Source organism: Pleurodeles waltl, chromosome 4_2 (assembly GCF_031143425.1).
Source record: "Pleurodeles waltl isolate 20211129_DDA chromosome 4_2, aPleWal1.hap1.20221129, whole genome shotgun sequence".
NCBI lineage: Eukaryota > Metazoa > Chordata > Amphibia > Caudata > Salamandridae > Pleurodeles > Pleurodeles waltl.
The window spans coordinates 893,927,019-893,944,978 of NC_090443.1; the positions used below are offsets into that span (position 1 = coordinate 893,927,019).

Genomic DNA, 17,960 nt, shown 5'->3' on the forward strand with positions numbered 1-17,960 from the left:
TGCAGTGTATATAGTGATTGGTTCATCAAATAATCAATTCATTAATTCTTGCCCTTTCATGGTGTGACTTGGATTTCAATATCCAATTAACTTGAGGAAACTGAGGTTCTCTTTTGAAGGAGACATTCATGAAGTTAGTTGACTCATCTGGTATTTTGTATTACTCCTATCTCGTTCGGGCCCCTGTTCAATGTATGTAAACGCAGGATCATTCTTGCCTTTCTCCTCTGCAGGACTGTCCACATGTGATCCATTTTGACATTGTTGCTCACCATACAATGTTTCAATTTAATGTTTAATGTGCCTTATTCAGTCTAAGACAAATGTAAACAATAATTATGTTTCTCCTTACACTGTATTTAAAATGTTCTAATCTGTTTCAATTTAAAACTCATGAGTACAAGCATTACCAAGAATTAACAATGTATATATATATTTTTGCATCTTAGACAACAACCATGGGACCGAGTCCTGTTGCTGATTTCTCAGCTATTAAAGAACTAGATACCCTAAACAATGAAATAGTTGATTTGCAGCGGTAAGTCACATTTCATTTTGTCAGTCATTTTTTATTGAGATCTGTGCATCAAGGTACTGTCTTTAAATGTAAGCATTCTGGCACCCATGTTTATATTGTGTCTAGGAAAGCGTACAAAGTATATTCATATTTTCAGTAGACTAAGCCAGAGGGAGAAAGATCTGCACTGTAACAGATACTGTATTTTGGAAGATAGTTACTGAGTATCTCGGAACTTCACACCTGTGGTATAAATCAATCAGTGTGTGGGCTTTACCTTTGTAACCTCCAATTGGGCACATTTGGCTATAAGATTTTACTGAGATTAACAAAATATTGCACCATCTACAAATCAGCCTCCGGTTGAACCACATCACAAATCTGGTAGTACTTCAGTTTGGACCATTTCTGAAAACGTGCATATCAAGGCAAGGGAGGAGCCCTAGTCCTCTAGGACCTGTCTGTGGCCATCGATACCATGGATCATTCACTGCTGTGGGACATGGGCTAAGGCAACCCTACCCTGAAATGTTTTCCATCATGTGGTCTTCTTAATAGGTCTGGTGTACTCTGCTGTGGTTGCAGCTGCCCTTAGAAAGAGGTTTGAGGCAGTTGGGTAACCACCAATATTGGAGCTGAATAGCATGGAGTGCAAGCAACCAACATTTATTGTTCCAGATGAACATCGGGTTTGGGGCATCGTTATGTATTAACATATTGGCCTTGTCTGGAATGGGTGATGGGGTGTGGCTTATCAATAACTTGCAGCAGAACAGCCCCAGTAAGTCTACCTAGAGAATGATTGCTAGAGCGTATAAAACATTCAGGCCTATTGCCAAGCTTGATGTTGGTGTTTGGTGGTGCAGCCCTCAAAGGCCATTGCTAAAGAAGAATCATAACATGGACTATGATGGATGTCGCCAGATATAAGTAAGTCTGGCCAGCCAATTTCTTTGCTGATGAAAGAGCCTGTAGTAGATGAAGGAGAGTCTGAGCAGTGAGCCCAAGCCCCTGAATAATGATGAGGCAGCTGTTGAGGCAGATAGAATTGTGCAGTAACTAGTGGTAGCGAATGAACAGTCTCTGAGCTGAGAATGTAGGGAGGGAGACTGACCAGTAGCACCTGCAAAAACAATGTACAGTCAGAAGTGCCTTTGCATCTCTGTAGGAAAGTACCATCTTGCCTGGCATGTTACCCCCATTTTTCACTGTATATATGTTGTTTTAGTTGTATGTGTCACTGGGACCCTGGTAACCCAGGGCCCCAGTGCTCATAAGTGTGCCTGAATGTGTTACCTGTGTAGTGACTAACTGTCTCACTGAGGCTCTGCTAATCAGAACCTCAGTGGTTATGCTCTCTCATTTCTTTCCAAATTGTCACTGACAGGCTAGTGACCATTTTTACCAATTTACATTGGCTTACTGGAACACCCTTATAATTCCCTAGTATATGGTACTGAGGTACCCAGGGTATTGGGGTTCCAGGAGATCCCTATGGGCTGCAGCATTTCTTTTGCCACCCATAGGGAGCTCTGACAATTCTTACACAGGCCTGCCACTGCAGCCTGAGTGAAATAACGTCCACGTTATTTCACAGCCATTTTACACTGCACTTAAGTAACTTATAAGTCACCTATATGTCTAACCTTTACCTGGTAAAGGTTAGGTGCAAAGTTACTTAGTGTGAGGGCACCCTGGCACTAGCCAAGGTGCCCCCACATTGTTCAGAGCCAATTCACTGAACTTTGTGAGTGCGGGGACACCATTACACGCGTGCACTACATATAGGTCACTACCTATATGTAGCTTCACCATGGTAACTCCGAATATGGCCATGTAACATGTCTATGATCATGGAATTGCCCCCTCTATGCCATCCTGGCATTGTTGGTACAATTCCATGATCCCAGTGGTCTGTAGCACAGACCCTGGTACTGCCAGACTGCCCTTCCTGGGGTTTCACTGTAGCTGCTGCTGCTGCCAACCCCTCAGACAGGCAGCTGCCCTCCTGGGGTCCAGCCAGGCCTGGCCCAGGATGGCAGAACAAAGAACTAACTCTGAGAGAGGGTGTGACACCCTCTCCCTTTGGAAAATGGTGTGAAGGCAGGGGAGGAGTAGCCTCCCCCAGCCTCTGGAAATGCTTTGTTGGGCACAGATGTGCCCAATTCTGCATAAGCCAGTCTACACCGGTTCAGGGACCCCTTAGCCCCTGCTCTGGCGCGAAACTGGACAAAGGAAAGGGGAGTGACCACTCCCCTGACCTGCACCTCCCCTGGGAGGTGTCCAGAGCTCCTCCAGTGTGCTCCAGACCTCTGCCATCTTGGAAACAGAGGTGCTGCTGGCACACTGGACTGCTCTGAGTGGCCAGTGCCACCAGGTGACGTCAGAGACTCCTTGTGATAGGCTCCTTCAGGTGTTAGTAGCCTTTCCTCTCTCCTAGGTAGCCAAACCCTCTTTTCTGGCTATTTAGGGTCTCTGTCTCTGGGGAAACTTTAGATAACGAATGCATGAGCTCAGCCGAGTTCCTCTGCATCTCTCTCTTCACCTTCTGATAAGGAAACGACCGCTGACCGCGCTGGAAGCCTGCAAACCTGCAACATAGTAGCAAAGACGACTACTGCAACTCCGTAACGCTGATCCTGCCGCCTTCTCGACTGTTTTCCTGCATGTGCATGCTGTGGGGGTAGCCTGCCTCCTCTCTGCACCAGAAGCTCCGAAGAAATCTCCCGTGGGTCGACGGAATCTTCCCCCTGCAACCGCAGGCACCAAAAAGCTGCATTACCGGTCCCTTGGGTCTCCTCTCAGCACGACGAGCGAGGTCCCTCGAATCCAGCGACGCTGTCCAAGTGACCCCCACAGTCCAGTGACTCTTCAGCCCAAGTTTGGTGGAGGTAAGTCCTTGCCTCACCTCGCTGGGCTGCATTGCTGGGAACCGCGACTTTGCAGCTACTCCGGCCCCTGTGCACTTCCGGCGGAAATCCTTTGTGCACAGCCAAGCCTGGGTCCACGGCACTCTAACCTGCATTGCACGACTTTCTAAGTTGGTCTCCGGCGACGTGGGACTCCTTTGTGCAACTTCGGCGAGCACCGTTTCACGCATCCTCGTAGTGCCTGTTTCTGGCACTTCTCCGGGTGCTACCTGCTTCAGTGAGGGCTCTTTGTCTTGCTCGACGTCCCCTCTCTCTTCAGGTCCAACTTGCGACCTCCTGGTCCCTCCTGGGCCCCAGCAGCGTCCAAAAACGCCAAACGCTCGTTTTGCGTGTAGCAAGGCTTGTTGGCGTCCTTCCGGCGGGAAAACACTTCTGCACGACTCTCCAAGGCGAGAGGGATCCGTCCACCAAAGGGGAAGTCTCTAGCCCTTTTCGTTCCTGCAGAAACCTCAGCTTCTTCTGTCCAGTCGAAGCTTCTTTGCACCCGCAGCTGGCATTTCCTGGGCATCTGCCCATCTCCGACTTGCTTGTGACTTTTGGACTTGGTCCCCTTGTTCCACAGGTACCCTAGATTGGAAATCCACAGTTGTTGCATTGCTGGTTTGTGTCTTTCCTGCATTATTCCTCTAACACGACTCTTTTGTCCTTAGGGGAACTTTAGTGCACTTTGCACTCACTTTTCAGGGTCTTGGGGAGGGTTATTTTTCTAACTCTCACTATTTTCTAATAGTCCCAGCGACCCTCTACAAGGTCACATAGGTTTGGGGTCCATTCGTGGTTCACATTCCACTTTTGGAGTATATGGTTTGTGTTGCCCCTATCCCTATGTTTCCCCATTGCATCCTATTGTAACTATACATTGTTTGCACTGTTTTCTAAGACTATACTGCATATTTTTGCTATTGTGTATATATATCTTGTGTATATTTCCTATCCTCTCACTGAGGGTACACTCTAAGATACTTTGGCATATTGTCATAAAAATAAAGTACCTTTATTTTTAGTATAATTGTGTATTGTGTTTTCTTATGATATTGTGCATATGACACTAAGTGGTACTGTAGTAGCTTCACACGTCTCCTAGTTCAGCCTGAGCTGCTCTGCTAAGCTACCATTATCTATCAGCCTAAGCTGCTAGACACCCTATACACTAATAAGGGATAACTGGGCCTGGTGCAAGGTGCAAGTACCCCTTGGTACTCACTACAAGCCAGTCCAGCCTCTTACAATCTCCCTGCATGCTGATAAGCCTGTATGCTTCCCACTGATCTTCCAGCAGTGTAGCAGCCTAGGAGGCCCCTTGTGCTGAGTAGAAAAATCCCAGTAGCCTCTCAGAAACCCCCTTGAATATGGTCAAAAGGCTCCTATACAGCCTCCCCTTCTGATGGTCCATTCAGACAGTCCTTAATGGAAAAGGGAGGTGCTATTGAATCAGCATTGTGGTTTTGAAAGAGATCACCCACTCCCTGGCCTGTCATTGTGATTCCTCAATAACCCCTAACAAAATCTGTAAAGCACCCACCACTGTCAGTTGTCTCTAGGTGCTAAGAATCTAATTGTGTCCTTGTGCATGTTCTGTCTTCATTGTCAATACTTTTCTCTTGTTACACAACTTGATCTGTCCGAGGCCTTCCCTTGGCACTAGTTAAACATGAAGTACCAGCAAAGAAGGCTACTGACACTGATGGAGTGAGCCAAACAGGGGAAAGAGAACAAAACACCCTCCCTTGAAATTTTTTTTTGTATAAAATACTATATAGTTACTTCATACTAAGGATTACATTTTACCATAGACTAATTTAATCAACAAAATAATGACATCAATACACCAAAATAATTACATCCGTATAAACTCTTTAGTTCTAGTTCTTTTGATATATATCTACACACATACATATAAATAATTTCCCTCGTTCGTTTTTCTTTTAAACATGCAGTGTTGGGCCTGTTGCGTCCAATATACATGTCTTTTAGTTGAAGTTCCAGTCATGTGCTGACGCACGTTATGGTGAAATCCGACAGGCACCATGCACCACCTTCAAGGCACCAGCAACCACCCACCTAAAAACAAACCTGGGATGTCATGGGAGGTTTTGCAATTGCTTATAGTTTTAATAAATTCAAAATAAACTCAGAAGACTCCAATATTTATTTGAAAAACTCCTGAAAGTGACGCACTTACTTCAGCAGTTTGCGTATTTACCCAAATCACCATATTGCCTCACAACGTGATTTAACAAACATGCAACAAAGGTTTCACCATTTTGTGAGCTATTTCCAGTATTTATATACAATTATTTACCCGATAACCATTATATCAAACGCAAACATACACAAATGCCTCACGTAATCATAAAAGCAATCTCAATTCAATCATACCTTGCTTCACTTTCATCACTACTGGGCATATATATCAAAGTCCAATGTAACTTCTATCCACCCAATCATACATCGCAAAAATAAAACAAAACTTCCTAAAGTGGTCAAATGACCTTAAGTGTATATGCCTTCAAAATGTGTTCTTCTAGGTAAAAGCATATACTATGCAGAGTACTCAAACAAGGTTCCTATACTAAGGCTAGTTGTTCACCATAAAGTACTTCTCTGCATATGAACAATATACTGTTCCTACAAAAGAAAGACCTAAGCAAAGCAAGGTTTCTAGGTGATATGGTGATCTGGGTAAATATGCAAACTGGTGAAGGGAGTGCTTCACTTTTGTGAGTTTCTCAAGTAGATATTGGCGCCTTCTGGGTATATTTATTTTGGATTTATTGTCTTGATAGGTAATTGTGAAATCTCCCAAGTCACCGGTAGTTTGTTTTTGGTGGGTAGGTGTTGGTACCATGAAGAAGGTATACAATGCTTGCTGGGTTTCACTGTAACATGAGTCAGCACATGACTGGAACCACAGCTGAAAGGCATGTATATTTGGTGCAACAAGCCCAACACTGTGTGGTTAAAAGAAACAACGAATGAGGGAAAATATGTATATGTATACATGTAGATATACAGGAAAATAATCTGATCTGAAGAGTTTATTTTGATGTATACTCTTGAACACAAAAATGTTAATTATTGGTCTTGGTAGCCTGAATGTGAATTTTCTTAGGTGTAGTATATCTGAGATGTGTGTATAGAGTGAATGGTTGTGATGAATTGTATGAGGGGGTGACTGTCTGTGATATAGAAGTTGTTGATCAAAGTTTGTTGTCAGTCTAATAAATTGACAAATTATATGTTATATGATATGTATTGCATAATATATGTATTTATAAAGGGGTTTTGATAATAACAGTTGACTCCAAATAAAATTAGTTTATGGTAAAAAAGTAGTTCTTAGTATGTAGTAATTACGACTTTTTTTCAGTGGGGGCAGGTTGTTTTGTTGTGTGTACTAGTTAGACATAAGCCACGGATTAAAGAAGTGAAATAGGCCACACGGTCCTTGACAGTCCTAATTGAACAAGACATATAGTAAAGGTATGCCAATAGCAGTACTTTCTTCTCTAGCACTAAATGTACATAAAATGTGTACTGCCTGAGACTGTAGTACAGAAACAATGTAACCTTCATATTGTAGCTTATACAAGGTGTACATAAACAGCATACAGATCGTATGAGTGCCTGGTAGCCGTATATAGGAATCCAGGACTGCTTCCTGTTGCAGGTGTATATGAAAATGGTGCCACCTTCACAAGACATTCAGAAACATTTTGAAGCTGGCAGTTCTGCCGGTCCCCAGTGTACAGAAAACATGCTGGGGCAGTATCATGTATATATGAAATGGGTATACTTGCTTCTGGACCACAGAAAGAAACTAAAAGTTTATGACAATTGGCTTCAGGCGATAACCAATCATAAAGCCAAAAATATAGGAAAAGGGTGAATAGAATAATGTGTTTTAACGTAGGTTTTATTGTCTTTGTAGAGCTCTCTCATCAGCAGCCTTATATTTTGATCTCTAACCACAGAATCTTGATTATGAATATTTATCATGTTTATCAAGTATTATGTATTGAGTTTTCTGATGACGTTTGTAAAAATAAACCTTGCTTTGGAGCCAAACCATTAATGTACATGATTAAACCCACTTACTAATTTGGTTTAGAAAAAATAAAATGATTGATTCATTATAGATCCTTGTTTAGATAACGCATTTCTTGAAGCCGTTGTAAGCATGTGGTTGTTTCATCATCGATGCATGTTGTCTGTGTTGCTTCAGTAGGGGAAGAGAGTGAGTGTATGGTGTGTGTTGGACACTTGTACACAAGTGATTTTGTTTTCTAAGTTTGTATTGAATAGTTTTGATATTTTTTCCAACAGGTTTTTTCAGATCTAAAATAAATTGTAAAAGTTTGTATTGATATTGAATGGACGTCTTTATTTAGCAGATGTGAACACCACGATTGCAAGCTCTTTGAAACACATTTACTTGTTAATATAATACTTAGATAGTGGTCAGAGTATTATACTGCCTAGTGGACTGTATTAGGTACACATCAAATCTTTAAGCGACTGATCAGCGTGGGGTGATGTCTGTCATTAGTTGCATACAGAAACAGTCTGGTGCTAAGGTTACTAAATAGACCCGATGTTTAAAAACTGCATGACTGCAGCAGCGCTACATGCTACAGACATAAGTTGTACAGTAGAGAAAATACATTGTACCTGTGTCTAACAAAGTTTTTAGAGTATTTTTAATTGCTCTCGCTTTTGGTCTGAGTTTGAAACCTTCCTAAATTATAAAGGTGTGATTCTCCTTTTTCTTCTCTCCAGGCATCCATCTCCAGTGGTTCATGATATGCTGATACTTTGGGCCTTATTACATGGTTGGCAGGTGGTCGCCGCTGCCTGCCAAACTCGTCCCATCAGTGTGGGCAGAACACCGCTGGCCCTATTATAGGTTAACCGCTGGGCGAGCTGGCGGAAACAAGGTTTCCGCCCGCCTACCCTGTGGTGAACAGGGCCTTCACATTGCAGCCGGCTTATCATTGAGCCGTCGGCAATGTGGTGGTGCGGCGGGTGCTGCATTGCCCATGCCAAGTGCAGGGCCTCCAGGAGCACCCTGACGCCCCCATTCAGCCAGCCTTTCCACGGCAGTGTAAACGCCATGGAAAGGCTGGCGGTATGGGGACTCGTAATCCCCAGGGGAGCGCTGCCCTGGCGGATTACAACCGCCAGGCTGGAGGTAGCCTGACTGTGTCAGAGGTCTGACCGTGGCGGTTCCGCCACAGCCGTAATACAGCAGTCCCACTGCCAGCTGGGTTGCGGTGGGACCCCCACCGCAAATCTGGCGGTCAGTAGACCGTCAGACTCGTAATGAGGTCCTTTGTGTCTTGTTGATGCTGATGCCATTTTTAAAAATTAAGGAGTACCCGAAGCTTGACATGTTTCACTTGTGAATTTGATGCACTCTTGAAACCTTTAACTAATTGTCTTGCTTTTGCCTGCTTCCTAAGAGAGTTCAGTGCTTGTTTGCTAACATTTGGTGGTATCTTAGTAAGGAAGGTAAATAGTAACTATGTTCTTGGCAAACCACAATTTTATATTCTTGAGGCAATCTAGATTCTGGGTTTGACAGATATCATGTGTAGAAAGTACACTGGTAGCCTTTGGAAACAAATGGTGAACCGAACAAGTACTGCTTTTTTTTTTTCATCAAATATGACTCTTATCAGGTGTACACAGAATCTTATTAAACTCCGCACACAAAAGCAATACATTGTATAAAAAAGAAAGAAAAAAGCCTGACTGGTTGTCTTTGTCAGTGTTTGTTTTTATTGGGCGCTCAAGAAGTGGAAAGGGGGTGGGGGGCCTGTGGTTAATTGTTAAGGTACCACCCTATTGCTGCAAATGTGCTTTAAGCATGTATTCCTGTGATGTATTGATAGTCCAGATGGTTGTGGAGGTAGATTGCTAGGCTGTGAATACATCTTACTCTCTTTCTGTGCTCTTTAGGCAAGAACGCCCTTGAATTCAGTCCACAGAAGTTTACTTAATTGTCTTTGGAGAATCTGTCTGCTGCTTGGTTACTGATCCCATGGGGGGCAGCGGTGTTTTTTCCTTTTGGTAATGGCTGTATGGATTCCTGGCTGTCATCGTGAAATCAATAACCACACATTTAGTGCGTCTGATATTGGAGGACTTATTGAAATTAAATAATGAAAGGGGGGTTTGCCTAAAATCGTGCTTGCTGATGCGTAAAATGCAAGTGAGTTAAGTGTTTTGAGTAATACCTTCTCTATTTTAGCATTCCTTTTTTAATGGTAAAATAGTTCTATCTCTTAACAGCTTTGTAATTTTTAGTTACTGTTATTTTATGTACGAAAGGAGTTATGTTCTGTCAACTTGGTTGTTTTACCAAGAGGATTTTATTTTATATGGCATAGTTGTCATTTAAATGATAAATATGTGCTTAGGTGCAGTATTTGTAAACCCATTTTTACATGTGCACTTATTTCTATAAATAAATAGAATTATTTTCTTGTTATAGTTATGTTATGACTCTGCAGTGATGACTTATGTTGGTGAATGTGCATTCTGACAAAAACCTCTATCTCCTGGAAGGTCCTGAAGAGCCCTTGTTTCTCATGGATCCGGCAACCATATGCCTGTCTTTGCGAGGCTTGTCATGACTATCTACTGATCACACTGGACTTGCAGTGGGATGGCAGAATAAACTGGTTAAAGTCTGTCATTCAGAACATAGCCCACCAGTGTGGGAAGCTCAGAGCATGCCCTCAAAGTTGAAATTACCTTTCTTCCCCGGTTTCTATCATAATTCAGTTAATTGACATTCCTGCTGACTAGGATTTCTTTGAGCTGGATGACAGCAAAAGTGGAGAGCTTGGAAGGAAGAGCACAGTGTATCACCCCCTTAACCAGCAATAGCCAAACACAAAAAGGATGAGGACATACAGCGCCATTGCTGGTTTCTGAATTTTGAATGGTCGATCTTGTCAAAGGGAGAGTGCAGACTAGAATAGGAGCACTGGATAGGCCCCACTTTGAACAGAGAGAGCTCACTGGAGCCCCAGTCTCTGCAGCTCAAGCAGAGGAAGTTTGGGGGCGGGTGGTTTGAGAGGGGTAGGTTCTTGCAAAGTGAGATGGGAAGGGGGAAGCAAGAAGATAAGGGAGGGCACTTAAAATTTGACGCCTCAAAGTGTCAGAGACAAAAAAAAGTTAAAAAAAAATAGTAAAAGTCAAATTGTCTTACTTTAAATGTGTCTTAGAAAAAGGGGGTGCACTGGTGGGAAAAGAGGGTGAGTGAGGTAGCAGGGATTATCGTTGTGCATATTTTACATGCGCTAGAAACTGATAATCTCATAGGTATCTCTAATACAAGGTGTAGTACTGAGGAGGATTCAGCCAAGAAGCTGATAAGCAGAAGGACAGTAACTTTTAGAACTCCATATTTATTTCTACATGCCCAAAGGTGACATTGTCTGAAACTATCATCTGGATAATGTAATGGCCACAAGTCTGATTTTGACAGTATACTCCTCTATTACACCAGTGAAAGATTAAGAAGTAAAATGAGTTTGTCAAGCTGTCCAAAGTGCTAAGGAAAGGCAAGTATTTGCAGTGGGGAGCATGGTGGGTGTTACTGGGCTTTAAAGTTTTGCACGAAACAATTTGCTTTGATACGATGTACCCTGATACTAATTTGATATGATACGATAACAGTAATAATTGTCCGTTACAAGGATGATCAATGTTCTTAATTGATATTTGTGTTCTTGTGTGCCAAAGGTATGGTTTCCATCTCCTCAGTTACTGTTATACCCGTATCTTTCCTAACGCAACAGAAATCACTTGTACTTTATATTTGAATTAGTTTAATTCAGAGCAAGCTGTGGCCACGCTATTCTAAGACTATCCTACAGTGGGCAGCAACACAGTACATGCCAACTCAGTCCTTCCACAATAACCTCATTCATCCACATGGTACAAGGAAAGATGGAATAGAGAGAACAAAAGGATTAGATTGCATCACAAAGGAGTGGAAAGAAGTCACAATGTGGAAATGTAAATGCAAGTAAGACGTCTAATGATTGTGAGTGTGATGTGGGATGATGGATTAGGATTAAGAAACCTGGTTATGTAGCAAAAGGCGAAGTCAGGTTTTCTCAGCCTATCCAAATTGTACATGTTAAGCACAGTGTGATTCATACTAGCGATGGGCGTATATGAAATAATGAAAGGGTAGCTTTACTACTGTGTGGAATGGAGGAGTTTGTTCACAAACATATTGAAGAAGCTTAGCAAAAGTAAAAAAAAAAAAAATACCCATTCTCAACTGTTGACAGATACCAGAATTATTTATGGATTTTGTCATGAATCATCAGATGAATAACAGTTTTATTTAGCTTTTGGTATACATGTATGGTGGTTTGTAATTCATATGTGCATTGCAGGATTATAGTTCATGTTATTATGGTAGAATGTATGGTTACATAACTAGTTAGTTTTAGTTTACTTTGTTGTTTAATATTCAGGGCATGCCGTGCTGCTCGTGCTGATATATATATTTTTTTATTTATACAAAACAATGAGGCACTACCCACTAATCCTTTGACCAGGGTAATTAACAAAAATAATACTATATGGTCACACCAAGGGGGAAGTAATCCTAAACTTCCGCGGTAAATTGACTAAACAGATGAGTTCATCCAATCTTTGTTCAATTAATTTTAGATATTTTATTTCTTTTATTAACTTATTCAGTTCCTTCAAAAAAGTCTTCAACATACAATGCACATTATTAAAAACAAGTATTGAGTTATTTACAATTATAGGTGCTCCTAAATATTGAAACACAGTGAAAGTGAATATTGTGGAAAAAAAGTGGTAGTGTTATCTACAATATATGCAAGACGTGGTTAAAATCAATGTGAACTTCTGAAGGCTCTGTCAATCCAGGAAGCCTTGAAGTCACTTATTTTTTTTTAGAACCAGCGGCTTGTTCCATGCTGCAACTGCACCACACGGCAAACCAGAGGATGCTGCTTGTTTATGTTGCTAGAGTAGATTTTCTTACTCAAAGCAAATGGTCATGACCTGCCGTGACCACCCGCATCAAGAAATTTTTTCTTATCAACTTATTGTTGGTGAGACCCGTACGAGATAAAATCCCGCCATGCAGCGGTTGGCAGAGTTTTGCTGGAACTCCGCGCTCCAAGCAAAACACGGAGTTGGCAAAACTCTAAGAACTCTGTTGGCAGAGTGGAATTCTTCGCCCACCCGTAATATTTTGTCTTAGTTTATAAGGCTGGATATGAATGGAAGTATGCAGTCGTTGGAAATTATATTGGGTTTATATATGTTATTGAAAAAAAATATTTTGAAAGGAGGAAGATGTTCATGTGTCCCGAGCTAATATCACAACATTAGATATATGAAAAGTGGGAGTGAATGGTTGGTGGCAGCGGTGATATTATAGGAAGTATTAAAGCTGATGCGATTGTAGTCAAATTGTTAAATTATATAGGAAATACATATATTATTGTGCTCTCATCTGTGGATTAAGTGAGTACTTTTCAACATTCCAAGATGTTACTTTATTCCTGGAGAGAAGTATTTCTGTCTTGAGTGGATTTATCTTTAATAGGTTGTCCTTCTTCCAACATGGATCACATTGAGGGCTGAATGGAGCTATTCAGGGCCGTCTCTCATCCTCTCAACTGCATATATACAAATAGCGAAATCTCTGCATCATGCAGCAGAGAGGCTTTCAACAGAGGAGGTTCAACAGCAGGAGAAGAGGACAGAGACCTGCAAAACCCTTGACACCCCCCACCCCCCCAAGAAAAAACACAGACCTTGTCTGGAAGGTGCTTCTACCTAACTGGATTGCCTGCGTACAACCAGACTAGAAGGACTGTGTATGTCAGTCTGCAAGTCAGACAAAAAAAATGATGGGCAACAGTGTAAATAAAGGCTGCTGAAGATCTAATAGGGTGATGTCCTGATACCTCTGCCATCTAACATGTTGCTCAGCAATTCTAAGACTGACACCACATTTCGTTGTTTTCATCTTTGTGAAATTGATTCAGTTATACATTTTATGCACGCTTGTTTCAGCCAAAGCTGTATAGCTGCCCAATTTTGTATTTTTCAAGCATCTTAGCTGAGAAAGAAAGAATGAATTTTGTGCAAAAGTTGGCTGGGTCTTTGGGTTTTAGTTAGGATTTCTGAAAGAACAAATGGACAAGTGCATGCTTCGATTTCGATGGTACACTACCAGTTATCAGAGAACAATTAATAAACTATAGTAGTAAAGACATTATAGAATATTCAGCACTGGGAATCAGATCTTGAGAACGTTCTTTAAGTTGCAAGGCCAGAGACTCATTTGCCTATAGTTTTATCTAGCAAGTGTGCAGCTATAACTGAAAAATCATTAAGGTGTGGTTCTTAATTATCCAGCCATAGTTAGTTGTGGGTGCTCTCTTGTTATAATCTCAACTCTAATACTTTTGTATGTTTTTTTCTGAAACTAAGAAGCAAGTGTCTCTACCAAAGCAGGAGTAACTCACGTCTTTATGGTTAACCAGTACCTCTACTGTTTTTAAAATAGTTCATGGAGAGTTGTTAGAGTTCTTGATTGTAGACAAATATAATTATGTGTTTTTGCTTGCCTTAATAGGGGAGTGCATTCTCTTAGCTGATGATAAATTTGTGATCTTGATTTTGTTTTTCACTGACTTATCACATTTACAGCTCTTTGCACACTTTTCTTTTTCGAATAGCCCTTTCTTCCTTCAAGGCCAGAGTAAACCATTTACACTTCAGGAATTCAGCCTTTATTTTCATAGGAATCAAAAGAACTGCTTTGTACAAAGCTGAAGTGATGGTTTCTTCAATTAGTTGCAAACAGGTCAAAATCAACTCTTCTCCCTTGGCCATATTGAAAGCTACCTACTCTGCTGTATCCTAGATTAATGTAATAGCCTGAAAAAAAGGAACGAGGTGCAATCTTGTTAACATGTTCAGGTGACATCAGTTTGACTTTTAGGTGTTTTGCTTGGACTGTGTTCTATGTGGCCATTAATTTTCCAGAGAATAAAGTAGTAGGCAGACCACATTAATATATGTGGAGACTACAAACAAAATTAAGCTATGACCTGTATGATGTATAGGGCCAACCACACTTTAAATGAAGGTAAAGGAATCTATTTCCAATAACAGCTTCTGTTTGTGAGGAGAGACATCACTTTCTGATCATACAGGGAAAACACTCACCACAGTCTGTTCCATCACAACTATGGCCCTGTGAAAAATCAGATAATCACATCCAGGAAAGAAATCCTTGGGTAGTATGTAATAGATTAACAATGATCAAACCCCTCCCTAATCATGGTCCAATACATTAACAAATTTGCCAAAAGCGCAATTGTCCACCCTCAAATGCTAAAGAACCTGAAACAAGTCCTATAACCAAACCACCTAAAACTGCGTGTCCTTGCTCTATTATTATAGAGATTAGGCTTTGACAATGCAGTCCTAGCTGGAGCTTCACAGTTTGCCCTTAGCCGTATTACATGCAACTACCAGACTCGTCCCTTCAACCAGGACATTCACACACATCTCTCGAAATACTTGTGGATCTGCTCCGACTCCTCTTTGATGCCAAAATCTAATTCAAGCTGGGATGTTTATCTTTCAAAGTAATCATGCAAAAGCCCTGTCCTACTTGACTAACCTAATAACATCAGACAGTTTGACGACCTTAAGAAATAAAGAAAACTTTCTCCTGGAAACACCTTTATTTAGAATCTTCCATGCTCTACATAATAACTTCTTTGGAGTGACCTCCACATTATGGGATTCCCTGCCTATGGATATTAGAACTGCACAAACTCTCCTCTTGTTTCAACGTCTGGTAATGATTCACCTGTTCAAACTAAGTTGGCCCACTAGGCCTCACTTTTTGGAGGACCAATCGAAGCTTCACCTCTGTCGGAACTGTTGCCCAGTCACCAGCCTTTATACTCCACCCTCGCTCTCACCTTTAACTTCAATCCTACCTCTCCCCAGCCTCCTCCCCTAAAATCTGTTGTCCCCCACCCCTATCTGTAGGCCCCTAATGCCAGCCCCTCATTTCTTCTCTTCTAACTCTTTCGAAGAGAACCTCCTATGTAAATTCTTGTCTCTTCTTAATTCAATGTTTATCAGTTCCATGTAAAACCTTTTGTTGCCATTGTTCTTTATAAAGCACATCTGTCTTGGATGACCATGCACGATAGAAATCTGCCAAATAAATGATAGATAAAATAATGCTCAAAGATGAATTACTGGACAATGCCAGAGAACAAAATAAGTCACGAATTTGTGTCCAGCAAGTCACAGAAGGGGAAGATCTTATTGATTCTCTATCCTTTTTATGTATATCAGCTTGCTTAATATCCTTATTAGGATGTACTGCATTGTCCAAAACCTAGGCACTTTTCTAAGCAACCATGAGTCAGTGGGAATTATAACATGGAGAGGACCAGCCAAGATAAGATTGTAATTACATTTCTTATCTTGACTAGAGCATACGTTTACTAAGCCTGCTTCCAGCATAACCGAGGAATAAATATTCTGGGTACTAAAACCATTAGAAAATGACTGTACTGTTAGGGTGGCATTAGTTGATTGCTCAAATTGTGAAATGCATTAACTTTAAAAGAATACTTTGAGTGGATAAGCAAAGCATGGAGGCACTTTGACCGGAGGGAGCAGAGTTTTTAATGTGAGATAGCTATTAATGGGACATTGTTGATATGCAAGTCACAACAATATCAAGGTCATGCTCTTGAGCATGACCATTATGTTTTCCTGCAACTGAATAGAGATCAAAAAAGAAAGAAAAGTGCCACAACATTGGTTATATGGTAAGGAGAGCATTTGCATCAGCGTTGTATCTGTGGATATTTAGCTTGATGAAATTGACTATAGTGATCATTGTGAAATTAGATAGAGAAGGCGCGTCAGTTCCCTGATGAAACATTGAAGCAGGCAGGGACATTGATAAATTTTATAGATGGCACTTCCTGCTACAGTGAGGAGGTGGATTAGCATCTTGCTAGAAAAGGAGTTATCAATTTGGGGGGGGCGGAGGGGAACGGCAATGTAGTTAGACAGAAGCAGCAGTGGTGGAACCATTGATTTATTAAGGCTACCATGGAAGCATGTAGAACATCACCTGTAAGTGTAGCATGACCTACTGACATAAGACCACTACACATCTTCCTTCTTTATTACAAAAAAATATGTAATGAACCCACCGTAAAATCATTACCCCCTTCCCATTGTATTTAAAAAGGTAAAGCATAAGCATGTTGCCATAAAACCAACAACTATACTGTAAAACACAAGTGAATTTGAAAATTACAAGCAACAATTACAACACAGCAAAGTCATCCGACCAAATGCTTCTTTAATTTCATTACAGAGAAAGTGAGGTGTCCCTATCGCCAGCCACCTCCCAACTGACTATGGTAGAACACCCCTAGTCAATGTAGAATGACTTAACATTAACATTCTGTCTTCCTGAACCCAACATGGAACCACTACGGGAACATTAATATATCTGTAAGTCATGGAAGATGCGGATATCAAGCCAGTGATGCCTGTTTATTGGGCAATAGAAATATAGTCTTCCTATCAAGAGATTTCAGTTACGCTGCTTTCCACCTCTGTCCCAAAGGCTAGAACATTGCGAAGGGCAATTTTTGGAAGACGTTGAACAAAAGTTGCAACAGCACACCCGAGAACGTCTATGAGCAGAGTGTTAGATACGGTTCGGCTCAAGATATTTTTTTTTCTTCAAACGTTTTTATTGGGAAGACATATTTATGACGTAGCATCTCAATATGGTAAAGATACATCCATAATCAAGAGCAAGTTTGTACAAGTATATGTGTTAACACTGCTTGTGACCTGCATTGTTAGTAAATAAAAACGTATAACAATGTCAAACTCACAGGAGGTCTCAAACCTCATATGTGCAAACAGAAGATGTATGAATGGAAAACTACTAAACACCATAAACTAGAGAATAGGATCTCTTGTATGTTTTGAAATGCAGTGGTTATGGCAACTGCAACTTTTTTAATAGACAAAAATGAGAAAGAGTGAGGTAGAAGAAGGGAAGCAGGGGGAAAGAGGGCGTCCTATTGCATTAATCTATTGCAAAGAAAAACTCATGAAGGAAAATATGTATTATATAGGGCATATCGTTGGGCTACCACATTTCACTGTCACACAGTCAGATGTTAAAATCTTTAGAGTATAAAGGGATTTATGGGGGTTCATCCTTTTGTTGGTAACTAACGCATCACATAGTATCCTTGTTGATGATAAGACATTGTTTTTTTATTTTGTTCTAAGCAAGGGTTATCTGCATTTCTGATGAAACGGACCGAAGTCCACCGTGTATGGAAGAAAATGCTTGAACTTTTACATTCAGAGAGAATCAGTTTGGTGCCAGTGGCAAATCAATGAGTTTGGTATCGGATGGAGAA

General features: G+C 41.0%; 1 protein-coding gene across 1 annotated transcript in view; it reads left to right on the top strand.

The window, feature by feature from the left end:
* EPS15 (epidermal growth factor receptor pathway substrate 15) overlaps nt 1-17,960 on the top strand; it is a 792,619-nt gene that overhangs the window by 335,420 nt on the left and 439,239 nt on the right. Inside the window, exon 12 of the mRNA XM_069232684.1 lies at nt 450-538. Coding sequence (XP_069088785.1) covers nt 450-538 — 89 coding nt within the window. The remainder of the gene's footprint in view (nt 1-449; nt 539-17,960) is intronic.